The sequence below is a fragment of the Panthera leo genome, chromosome A1, assembly GCF_018350215.1.
Source record: "Panthera leo isolate Ple1 chromosome A1, P.leo_Ple1_pat1.1, whole genome shotgun sequence".
In the NCBI taxonomy this organism is placed as follows: domain Eukaryota; kingdom Metazoa; phylum Chordata; class Mammalia; order Carnivora; family Felidae; genus Panthera; species Panthera leo.
In genome coordinates, this window is record NC_056679.1 from 238228636 (window position 1) to 238240008 (window position 11373).

General features: G+C 64.4%; 1 protein-coding gene across 3 annotated transcripts in view; it reads left to right on the forward strand.

Moving 5' to 3' along the window:
- The window catches only part of SLC12A7 (solute carrier family 12 member 7), a 54929-nt gene extending 47348 nt beyond the window's left edge, over nucleotides 1-7581 (forward strand). For all 3 annotated transcript variants that reach the window (XM_042953752.1, XM_042953744.1, XM_042953753.1), the window contains 4 exons: nucleotides 805-912; nucleotides 1390-1568; nucleotides 4874-5007; nucleotides 5928-7581. In XM_042953752.1, coding sequence (XP_042809686.1) covers nucleotides 805-912; nucleotides 1390-1568; nucleotides 4874-5007; nucleotides 5928-6019 — 513 coding nt within the window. In that variant the 3' untranslated portion in view covers nucleotides 6020-7581. The remainder of the gene's footprint in view (nucleotides 1-804; nucleotides 913-1389; nucleotides 1569-4873; nucleotides 5008-5927) is intronic.
- The last annotated feature ends 3792 nt before the right edge of the window (nucleotides 7582-11373 follow it).

The window sequence follows — 11373 nt, forward strand, 5'->3', positions numbered from 1 at the left end:
CGTGTGGACTGCCGGCGGTTCTGGGTTCGGGGGTCCCCGCCCACCTGTCACCGCCGTGGGCTGGCCGGCGCTCAGCTCCCGGGCTCGACGTGATGGTTGTGCCCACACGTTCTGTGTTGTCCAGACCGCCGCTCCAGTGTTCTCTCGGGGCTGGACTGGGCCTGTGAGTTTAGGGGTTTATGGTCAGGGGACCCTAGAGGTGACGCACCCTTCTGGCCATGTCTCATAAGACGGACGTGACACCCACCCTGTCACAGGTCCCCTGTGGGTCCCCTGGGGTCCAGGCCCCCGTGTTCCCATCTCCAGGCTTTTGGGTGGGAGCAGGTCCCCGGGGCCGTGGGAGCACCGGCGGCCTCTCCCCAGGCAGTGTGCCCCCAGCAGGCTCTCGGGAGCGGTGGGCAGGGCTCAGGCCCTGAGGGGGCAGAGGAGGCGGTGTGTGCCCGACACGGACCCCGCCCGGGGCCGGTGGGAGGACCCGGGGTCGCCCACCAAGCGTCATGCCAGGGCTGGGGAAGATCCCGACCCCACGGTCAGCGGGAGAGCTCCGGGCTCTCCCGGCACAGAAATGGCTCCTGTTGGCTGTGGTCGCAACTTCGTGCGGGACGTGGCATGAGCTTGGCGTGGGTTCCGTCAGGGGCCGCGCTGCGTGTCCGCGGGCAGATGTGCGTTCAGCTGTGGCGGTTGTCCCTCCCCCCCCCCCCCCCCCCCACGTGGTCACAGCACGGTCATGCTCCTGCAGGCGTGCCCGTGTGGAACACACACGCCTGGGGCACCCGTTCACTTCCGTGCCTGGGGGCTCCCTAGGTCGAAAACGACATCTCGGCGTTCACGTACGAGAAGACGTTGATGATGGAGCAGAGATCCCAGATGCTGAAGCAGATGCAACTGTCCAAGACCGAGCGGGAGAGAGAGGTGCGCGTGCGGGTGCCCGCTGCACCCAGCCGGCCTGTGCCCCGCGTTCTCGCCTGGCCAGCAGGACCGAGTCTTGGCGGTCTCTGGAGCCGTGCGCCCCGAAGCCGGGTCTTCTGAACGGGCGGTGGCACAATTCTGCCTCCGCCTCCTCTCCCTACCCGCTCCAGGTGTGAGGGCACGCGCCCTCCCAGGCCCCGGCGGCCCCCGTCCACATACGCGGGTGTGCTCAGAACCGGCGCCTGCCGTGTCGAGTGCAGAGACTTCTGGGTACAAATGTCCCCTCGTCCTGGGCTTTCCTCCGTGGCCTTCAGAGCCAGGGCAGGAAGCAGAGGAGGAAGAGGGGACGAGTTTGGTCTGGCAGCCGGGGGTGGGGTGGCATTGGGTCCCCTGCAGGGAGGGCTGGTCCCGGGGTCCCGGCCTTTCTTCCCGGGAGAGTTTTGGAGACCTTCCTGTTGGTGTGCCCTGCTTCCCTGCCAGGCCCAGCTCATCCACGACAGGAATACCGCGTCCCATTCAGTGGTGGCCACCAGGACCCAAGCCCCACCCACACCGGACAAAGTGCAGATGACCTGGACCAAGGAGAAGCTGGCCGCCGAGAAGTTTAAGAGCAAGGAGCCAGGCGCGTCCGGGTTCAAAGACCTCTTCAGCCTGAAGCCGTGAGTGTGGCCCGCGGGCTCCCGGGCGGCAGGTCCTGGCTGTCACAGAGCTGGGGCTGGGCAGGCCCGAGGGCCACAGTCTGCTCTCGGGGCCTGTTTGCCAGATCTGGGATCCCAGCAGTCAGGGGTCAGTGCCCTTAGGGAGCTGGGGACTCCCGGCTGTGACCCCGCTGACTGTGCAGGCTCCCTGCCGGGGCCTGGGTGCTGCCTGTGGCGTGGGGCCGAGAGCCCCAGGGTGGGCGCAGGTGCAGGTGGGGGGTGCCGGGTGGCGTGGCTGTGCTGGGAGGCGCCCCCCCCCCCCAGGGGTTTTCAGTGAGGACCAGAGCCCCAAGGCCTTGTGTTGTGGGGAAGGGCCTGGGGGTCAGACCCTGTTGGGAGAAGGACCAGGTGAGCCGGGGAAGGGCAGCTGGGCTGTGCCCGCGGTTGTTTAAACTTGTTCATTGTGCACACTCTCGAAGTAACCTGTTCTTGTGTTTTCTCCTCCTTGTAGAGAATGGGGAAGTCTGTAAGTGCTCTCCTGCTGTTTAGGATGCTTCTTAGGCCTGTCTTCTCGCATGCTGGGCACACACTGCTTGTGAACTGTGCACATGTCCACGTGTGTGTGTGCGTGCCCAGCCCTGGGTGTGTGCATGTGCGTGCACGGCCCTGCATGTATGTGTGCGCGAATGGCCCTAAGCGTGTGTGTGTGTGCAAGCATCGCCCCGAGTGTGTGCATGCACAGCCCTGAATGTGTGTGTGTGTGGCCCCGAGTGTGTGTCTGCACGTGCACGGCCCTGCGTGTGTGTGCATGTGTGCACATGACCCCAAGTGTGTGTGTGTGCGCATGTGTGTGCACGGTCCTAAGTGTGTGTGTACATAGCTCTGCGTGTGTGTGCACGTACGGCCCCCAGTGTGTGTGCACGCACGGCCCTGAGTGTGCACGTGCCCGCACGCAGGGGTCTGCCTGCTGCCGCTGTGGCTTTCAGTGGCTTTCTACTTAACTCGCTCCCCTCTGTGCAGAGTGGCTCAGGGCACACGGCTGAATCCCTTCTCTGATGCTGTGAGGGCTGAGATGGGGGGAGGGGGGCTCGTCCTGAGCTGGCTCTGGAGCAGAGAGAAGCGGATGCTTTGGTAGCTCTTAGAGATCTGTCCACACCCTGGGGCTGAGCGTTCGGTCTCTGCAGGGGACCGTACATCGTCCCACTCTGCGGCCCTGGGTACCGTTCACCCCAGGGAGCTGCCGGCCTTGGTGTGAGGAGGGGTGTGGGCAGATCCTATGTGCTCTGGTGCTGGGGGGCAGCTGGACGGGCAGGAGGGGGACCCGCCCTGAGGCCGCTGCGCGTACCCCTGCCCCCCACGCCTGCAGTGTGTCCGCTGCGGTGGTGGCCACCGGGAGGTATCCGTGGTGCAGCGCTAGAGGCCGGGGGGCCCCGGAACCCTGTGCGTCACACTGAGGACACGGGCGGGTGTCAGTCTGTTGAGGGAGCAAAGCTTGTAGACGTGTCTGGGGATCGTGGGGAAGAGCAGGGACACGGGGACTCTGGCGTCCGCTTTTCTGTGAAGTTCAAAGCACTCCCCAGATAAGGTCTGTCAAAACCCAGACACGGACATGGAGGACTAACCAGGGTCTCTCCCCTAAGATGCTGCGAAGAACACGGGCCTGCAGATCCTGTCCCCGGGAGGGCGTGAGGCTGAAGTGGGGAGGTCAGCCCGCAGGGGGCACGAGGCTGACAATCGTGGTGTCCCCAGGGGTGGGCGTACCTCTGTTGTGCCTGTTGTCCTGGCCGTGTGCCCACCAGGAGCCGAGGGACCAGAGCCCTGACTTTGCTACGGCACCGGCCCCCCCACACACACACTCTCCTGCGCTGGGCTCAGAGCGCTTACGGCAAGGTTCTGTACATTGTGGACTCACGGCCCACCGTCGGGAACAAACACAGCTTTCCGTTGGCTTCCTGTCCCTCTCCGCGCCTCTTTGACCTCCACGAGGCACGTCGCCCTGGAGCCGAGGGCCCTTCCAGCCAGACCCAAACCCCTGATTTTAAGATTATATGTGTTTTCAAAACTTTCAGCCGTAAGAGACCCTCTAATGTCACACACACTCATTTCTGGAGTTGCTGTCGTCCCCAAACACTGGTGATTGTGGTCTGTTCAGGCAGCTAATGCGTGGTTCTTGTACCAGAGTGTCCCTGGTTGTGGCCGGACAGATCCCCAGCCTGTAATTTTATCAGGCGAAACTGCAGAGAAAGAAGGGGGCCCGGCTCCCTGCCGTCCTTCTGGGAATCAGGGGTTGTGATAGCGTTTATTCAGCTGCAGGGCTGAGCTTTTGAAAGGTGCATCCTGGACGCCACTCCCGTGGGCCTTGCACTGACCCTGGTGTGGGGGGACCTCTGTCCCTGTTGTCTGGGGCACGGCGACCTGCTCCCAGAAGGGCTGCCCGCGGATTCCGTCCTGCAGGAGACCCGGGCTCAGGGGACATGCGTGTCAAGGAGGCAGGCAGCTCTCCCAGGCAGTGTCTCCCAAGTGCCTCCCGGGACACGGTTTGGGGTGGGGGTGGTGCCCCACACAGCCACCTGACGCATGTGGTGGCCGAGGAAGAGGTCCCGCAGCTACTCGAGCTCCAGGGAGTGCCGGTGGGCAGGCGGCTGCCAGGGACCCTCCCCAGGGGGTCATCAGAGCCCAGCGGGCGCCCTGCCCGCGCTGTGGATCCCGCAGACCCGGGTGGCTGGCAGGGACGGGGTGCGGGGCCTGCTTGCTGAGCATTGGAAGCTCTCGTCCTTCTGCCATCGGCCAGGAGCGCTGGGTTGAGAACGGGGTGGACCCTGGCGGTGGCCTCGTTCTTGCCCAGAAGCTCTAGGCCTGGAGCTGCACGGCACGTGCAAGGCTCCTGGGACCCCAGCCGGGTCAGGACGAGGGAGATGCTGCCGTGTGCACCCCGTTGGGTGTGCTAACCTCAAGGCCACATGTGAGCAGGGCTAGGCCGTGGCGTTGGGGCCTGCCCCGGGGGAGCTTAGAGCCTGTGGGTGTGTGAGTGCCTTTCGTGCCTGGTGGTGAGATGTCCCCGGCCCCCCTGGGGGACACTGCACGCAGATGTAGAAGCTTGGCAGCTTGGTGACACCCGGTCTAGAACGTTCGGGAACCAGAGCCTTCTCGTGCTGAGTAGTCGTCCCCGGCCCGTGCCCGCCAGCCTCGCACGGAGTCACCTCCCCTGTGGGTTCTCTGGGGAGTTGACGCCGTTTGAGTCTGATTTGCTTTTGCCCGGGACGGAGATGGGCAGACGGGGCTCGGGCCGGCACGGCCATGGGCGTCAAGTGGCCATCTCCCCGCAGGAACCAGTCCAACGTCCGGCGGATGCACACGGCCGTGAAGCTTAATGGTGTCGTCCTCAGCAGGTCCCGGGGGGCTCAGCTGGTCCTGCTGAACATGCCAGGACCCCCCAAAAACCGGCAGGGGGACGAGAACTGTATCCTTTCCGTGTGCTGCCTGCGGGGCGGGGTGAAGGCAGTGCCCGTCGGGACGTGTCTGGCTTCGCTGCCCTTGCTCACGGGATCCCAGGGGCTGGGGGATGGGAGCAGCAGGGCCCGGAGCGAGGCCCACGGTGCCAGGGGCTGGGGTAGGAGCGGGGGCCAGAGCCTGGCCCGAGTGCCAGGAAAGCAGGGTCTGGGGGGCGGTTCCCAGCGAATGGCTCCTGGTTGGTGTTGGGGCATTGGCAAAGGCGGAACCGTACACGTGCCGAGTGTCCTCGGCAGAGGCCCTCAGTGAGGAACACGGGACCCCCAGGAATTAGTACCACGAGCGGCGACCTGGGACCCTGCCCGGTGCTGGCTCTGCTCCCGGGCGTCTTCTTAGCACGTGGGGGCAGCGTGTTCCCTCCGTTGTGGACGAGCCGAGCGGCCTGCCGCCCCTCCTGGTTGGGTGGAGGTCCCAGGTCGGCTCCACCCCGAGCTGGGCTCGCGGCCTTTAACCGTGTGCCCCTGTCCTGTGACGGGGTCTCTGGGGTGCAGCCCCCCCCCCCCCCCCCCCACTGGCACTGGGGACGGGGAGGCCGGAGGGGTCGCTGGCGGCTCTCAGAGGCTGCAGGACTTGTGCTTGCTGACCAGACCAGGACTTGGGGCCTGTGTGGGTCCTCGGGGGACTTGCCCGGCTGCGGCCAGAGCCCCAGGGTGGGGGGCGGGGGGCGGGGGTCTCCTCAGGCCCCGTCGGGCCGGCTGCAGGAGCGGGCTGACCCCCGAGTGCCCTCTGCCTTGCACCCGGCCGAGGCCTGCACTGGGCTTCGTTGGTGCCACCGGCCACACTGCGGGGCCCCCTCTCCCGCACACCCACCTCCCTCTCCCGGGGACTGCCGGCGGTGCCCCCAGCTGTGTCCTTAACTCCGGCGCCCAGACATGGAGTTCCTGGAGGTCCTGACCGAAGGACTCAACAGGGTCCTCCTGGTCAGGGGCGGCGGCCGGGAGGTGGTCACTATCTACTCCTGACACGCCGGGCGGGCTGGGAAGTGTGCCCCGTGTGGCTTCATATACAAGTTTCCAGAATGGCCCCACAGCACTCCTCTCCAGGCCAGGAGCCAGCACGCAGCTGCCGAGGTTTCCTCGTTTGGAGGGGAGACGTCGATGCTCGAGGGGACCTGGGACGCAGCCCTCCATCTCCTGACGTCCTGACCTCCACACTTGGGCTGTGAGCTCCAGATGTGGTTTCCTTGGCCCGAGCTACCTGGTTTCATGGTTAGGTTTTAGTTCTGCCCCATCCAAGACGCTCATGGGAAACCTCGCTCGGACAGAAGGTCACCCTCGGGCCACGAAGCATCTGTTCAGGAAGGTGGCCGAAGGCCTCTTGGTCAGCCTCCTCAGCACCTGTCCCTGTAATGTCCCTGTTCGTGTTCCTGTAAGTGAAGTCCGAGAAGAGCTGTCCACGCCTACGCCCCAGGCTCAGCCGGGTGGCTTCGCTCGCGAGCCCGCCCAGTGTGGGCACATCTGCCCAGCCTGGGCGTGTCTAGAAAGGGAACCCCGGGGGCGTGGGGTGGTCGTCTCGGTGGGCATTCCGGTGGGCTCCAGGCTGGCTTTGCGGCCTGGACGGCAGCGGGGTCCCGCGTGGGCACAGGGCGCGGGAGTGGTAACTAACTGCTGAGGATTCACCACGTGGTTACCCACCTACACGTGCCCGCCCGTGGACCCGGGTCTCGCCAGGCTCCCAGGAAGGGGCTGGGCTGCACTGGGCGAGGTCCTGGGGCGGCGGTGGCACTGGGCCGCGTGTCCCCTCCCACCAGCATGGAGGGGACAGTGACAGTGGTGCGTGGGGGCTCCGTGGGCTGCCTTCCGATGGTCTGTAGACTTCGCGCTTTACCCTGGTGTCTGTGCTCTAGGTCCCGATTGTGCCACCGTGGGCTGTTGCCCTGACCCGGGCCTGCTGTCTGTATGGCTTATTTATTTAAGCCCCTGGGGAGTTTCAGTGATAATTAAGGTGCCCGTGAAGAGATTGTTTCTGCGAACAGCCCCAAAGGGCCGGGTCCCTGGCTTTCTCTGGCTTCCTTGGACATCCTGGGAGGTCAGCCAAGTCCACGGATCTGAAGTCTGGCACAGGCTGAGTGCGCCCAGACGTCTCCGAGGCGCAGCTGGGCGGCACAGAGGGTCCGCATCCCATCAGAGTGACCGCTGGCCAGAGCGTGTGCCAAACCACGGCAGCCGGGCTCGGGGCGTCCACACTCTTGCCCGCCGTGGGTCTGCACCGAGTCAGGTGTCAGGTGGGGGGCGTGCCCAGGGCCCCTTTGCCCAGAGGGCACCTGTGAAGCCACAGCGGTGCTCACACTGGCTGAGGAAGAGCCACCGCGTAGCAGGACCGCCCCTGTGACCCTTAACCCTTGTTCACGCGGCGGCGATGTTCGCGGCACACTGCGGGTGAGGGTTCAACTGCGCCCGCACACCCTTTTCTGCACTGAACTTCGTGGAACCCTAACTGCAGCCACTCTAAGTTGGTTCCGTGTCTCTTTTGTAGCTTCCTTTGTATGATTTTGTTGGTAGAAGAATAAATTGTATAAACCCGAGCATGTTGAAGAGTCCTGTGCCTCGTTCGGCAAGAAGACTTGACAGTTGGAGGGGTGTCCGGACCCTCTGTCCGTGGACGTTTGTGGTCTGATCGGCCAGGGCAGACGCCGGTGGCTCAGGAGCTGTCACTGGAATTGGGCACGAGAAGTAAACAAAGCCACGAATCCGCAGGGAGGCGTCCGGCCCCCGTCTTTAGTCATGCTGTGTCATAACGTCGTATTGCTGTTTGCTGAAATTGTAATTCTCAGAAGGGTGGGGTCGGCAGAGAAAACCTGTAATTAGACGCAACCCCGTTTTCCGAAGGCCTACAGTCGGACCCCCGACGGACCGAGCCACCCAGGCGCCCCTCAAGGGAGTGAAACTCCAGCGGGCACGGCGTGGATGAGCTTTGGAAGCACAGAGAAGCCAGTCAGAGGTCAAGTGTCGTTTGGTAACATTTAATGCGAAAAGGCCGGGATGGGCCAAGCCAGAGACCGGAAGTGCGGGGTGGTGACAGTTCCTGGGGCAGGCAGGCAGTGAGAACCGGTGACTGGCCAGGGCACAGGGCTTCTCTGGGGTGGGGGGGGGGGGGTGATAAAAGTGTTCTAAGGGGGGTTGTGAAGTTTGCACAATCTGAACGACGAAAACGAGGCTGTGCGTGTGTGAGCTGTCGGTTCCCGGTGTCTCCCGTGGGCCTGACACGTGGTGGACACACAGCACTGCTGGGGAGCAGAGGCCTGGCCTTGGGGGCAGGGGACCGAGATGTCACAGGCACGGAGGTGGCCGGGTGGGGGGAAGGCTTAGCAGAGCCCGGGGGTCCTGACTCAGCCACGGACCCGCAGGTACTCGCGGGTCAGGTTATGTAGCTGAGAAGCCTGTGTCACACCTTATCAGAGACATTTAGTGAGTCCTGTCTCTGCCAAGAGGGATCCCAGCCCCCCCCCCCCCACGTCCGAGGGGCCATTGTGTCCTGACGTCATCGCGGGGGCCTTCTGCACGGCCGTGAGCATCAGCCTTCCGTCTGTGCCTCAGAGGCAGCGTCAGCCGGGGCCCGGCAGGGGTGTGGGGGAGGCTGTACCTCTGGTATGGATGGGGGGGCGGGGCGCTGGTGTGCCAAGGGCAGGAAGTGGGGGCCCCCGCTGGAAATAGAGGGGAGGCCAGGAAGGGGGCTAGAGGGCTGCCTGTGGCCAGGGAAGCCTAGACTCAGGCCTCAGGGTGACGGGGCCTCTGGGCATCGGGAGGAAGGCCCGGGAGATCTTGGAGCCCCGGGTGGTCTGGGCTCCAGGGCGTGTGACCAAATGCTCTGGGCTGCCCTCCAAGCTCCCACCCCGCCTTCCACCTGTGTTTCCAAGCTGGCGGGAGGGCAAGGACGTGAGGACGGGCGGGTTGGGGGACACGGCCGTGGAAAGGCAAGACAACAGGGCACCCAGCGGGGTGTGAAAGGTGAATTCGGGTAAATAAGACCAGAGGTTGCCCAGAACAGCTGGTGTTTGACGACAGCACTGCCAGCACACGGCCCCCTCTGCAGGTGCAGACGACCCCGGACCCCTCCTCAGACCCCCCCCCCACACACACACACACCTGGGCTCTGCAGGTGACCCCGGGCCCCCCTGTGGGACTCAGAGGGCAGGAGGGACCATCTGCACAGCCTTGTCTGCAGTGTCTCCATCAAAGGAAAAATCTGTGACCACAGCAGGAGAAGGAAGTAAAGCCGTGTAACACTCAAAATAACCCCCAGGGGAGGGGGAGGGGGGAGGAACTGACTTCACCCAAAAGAGACACGGAAACATAGCGCGAAACATAGCGCCGTGGCCGTTCGAAGGCGAGGAAGTTGACGAGGCCTCGTCTGGACCGGCAGCCCAGGTCAAGGGTCGGAAAGGTCGCTGTGGTCACTTGCTTAAGGCAGGGGCCCCACGGGGGTGGGTGGGAGGTAAGGCAGGGGTGGAGACCAGGGCCTGAAACCCCGTCCATAACTGAAGTTTTCACTGGTGGAGACCACGAGGTCACCGCTCCCACAGTCACTCAGGACTTGGGATTCATGCTCTGTTGATATGGGGGTCTCTCCTTCCCCGGGCGGGCCCCTCCAGGACTCCCTTGCCCCGCGTCCCCAGGCGGGCAGGCACCCCCTCCCTACAGGGCTGGACTGGGCTGGGCTGCACCGTCCCCTCCGCCCCCACCAGGGGCTGTCACCCACGTCTGGTGCCGCTGGGGCCCCTTTCCCGGTTGTGGTCCTCGCTGGCCACCCACCCCTTGGCTCCGGCAGCCAGGCCCGGGGGTCCAGCCCCCACTGGTGCCTCTCCCGGGGCAGCTGGGTGCATCATCGCTGACCGCTGGGGGAAGGGCTGCAACTTGGCAGTGGGACTGGTCTGCATCCGAGCGGCCTGTCCCCAGGGTTCTCGAGTGAGACATCCCACGGAGCACGGCCCCCAGCTCACAGCATCTGTGGAGGCATCTCGCTGAACCTTCTGCTTTTCTCTGCTCCTCGTGGGTGGCAGGAAGCACACTCACCACCAGCTCAGAGGCCGGAAGGTGGCTGTGGCTCTAGTGGCCTGCGCCCCCGCCCCTGCCTGCCAGAGGTCATCTGTCTGCCCAGGGGCGCTGCGTGGGTCTCCATGCCGGGAGGCGCCCCACCATGGGAGTCCCCCGCTGTGCCCGCCCGCTGTGTTGTCCGCTTGAGGATGTCTGTCCCATGGGCACGTGCACCCTGGGTGCATCCCAGGAGGGGGCTGCTCTGCCACAGGGCCAGTGCGTACCCGCGGCACCCAAGGATGGAGGCGGGACCCACCGACCCGTCACCATTTGGGGAAAGACGTGGCCCACGCTCGTGGGGCCACCGTCGTCACAAGTCTAGTGGCTGTCTTTGCAGGGGCCGTGTCTGGGCCTCCCGCCCTGGTCCGCCGCTCGCTTTGGCTGGCCTGGCGCACCGAGCTAATTACCGCGGCCACTCTGTCCTGACGGTCAAGCAGGTCACCTGGCTTTTCATGGTCTCGGCCCTTTGCTTCTCCACACACTACAGCATCCGGTGTCGAACCACCGCAGACAGCCGGCTGAGATTTCACCTGGGACCAAACCACTGCTCCGAGCTGGCAAACCCGGGCACGCGCCACACCCCTCCGTTTGGATCTTTCTGGACGACTTCCGATAAAGTTCATAGTTTCTGTGTTGAGATCCTATACCGAGGCTGGGAGGCCCCAGGGAGGTCCGTGGGGGCAAACCTGGCCGAGGCCTGAGTCCCGAGCCCGGAGCTCTGACGTCAGAGAAGACGGATGTCCCCGCCCAAGGAGAGAGACAGAATTGGACTCGGCAGAGACAACTTCCACTCCGGCCTGACGGGTCCGCTGGTCGCCACACGCACTGGGAGGCGCGGAGTCAGACGCCGGCGCCTCTGGAGACGCCTGTGTGGACCCACCTGGAAGTAATGCTTCGCCAGCTCCCTCGCGCCCTCAGCCCCATCGAGTGGCACAAAGTTAACCATCATACCATCTGGAAAAAATCAATTTCTAACCAGTGGCTGTGCTGTGGAAATAAAATCGCTCTTTGACATCGACTTGTGTCTAGAGGCTTTGCTAATCTTACTCTCAGGCATCTGAAGACGCTTCTGGGTTTTACTCGGTGCCACCTGTGGGGAATCCTAGCGGGTGTGCCGTTCGGACAGTACCTTTGCTTCCGTTCTTTGCCCTGCTGCTCAGAGGCACTGGCCACACACGTTCCCTGTCTCGGATGTGGGCTGGGCTGTTCTCCTGTTCGTTTGCAGACACTCTAACTAGATCAGGGGACTCTCCAGTTCCTGGCTTGCTGGCCATCGGCTCTGC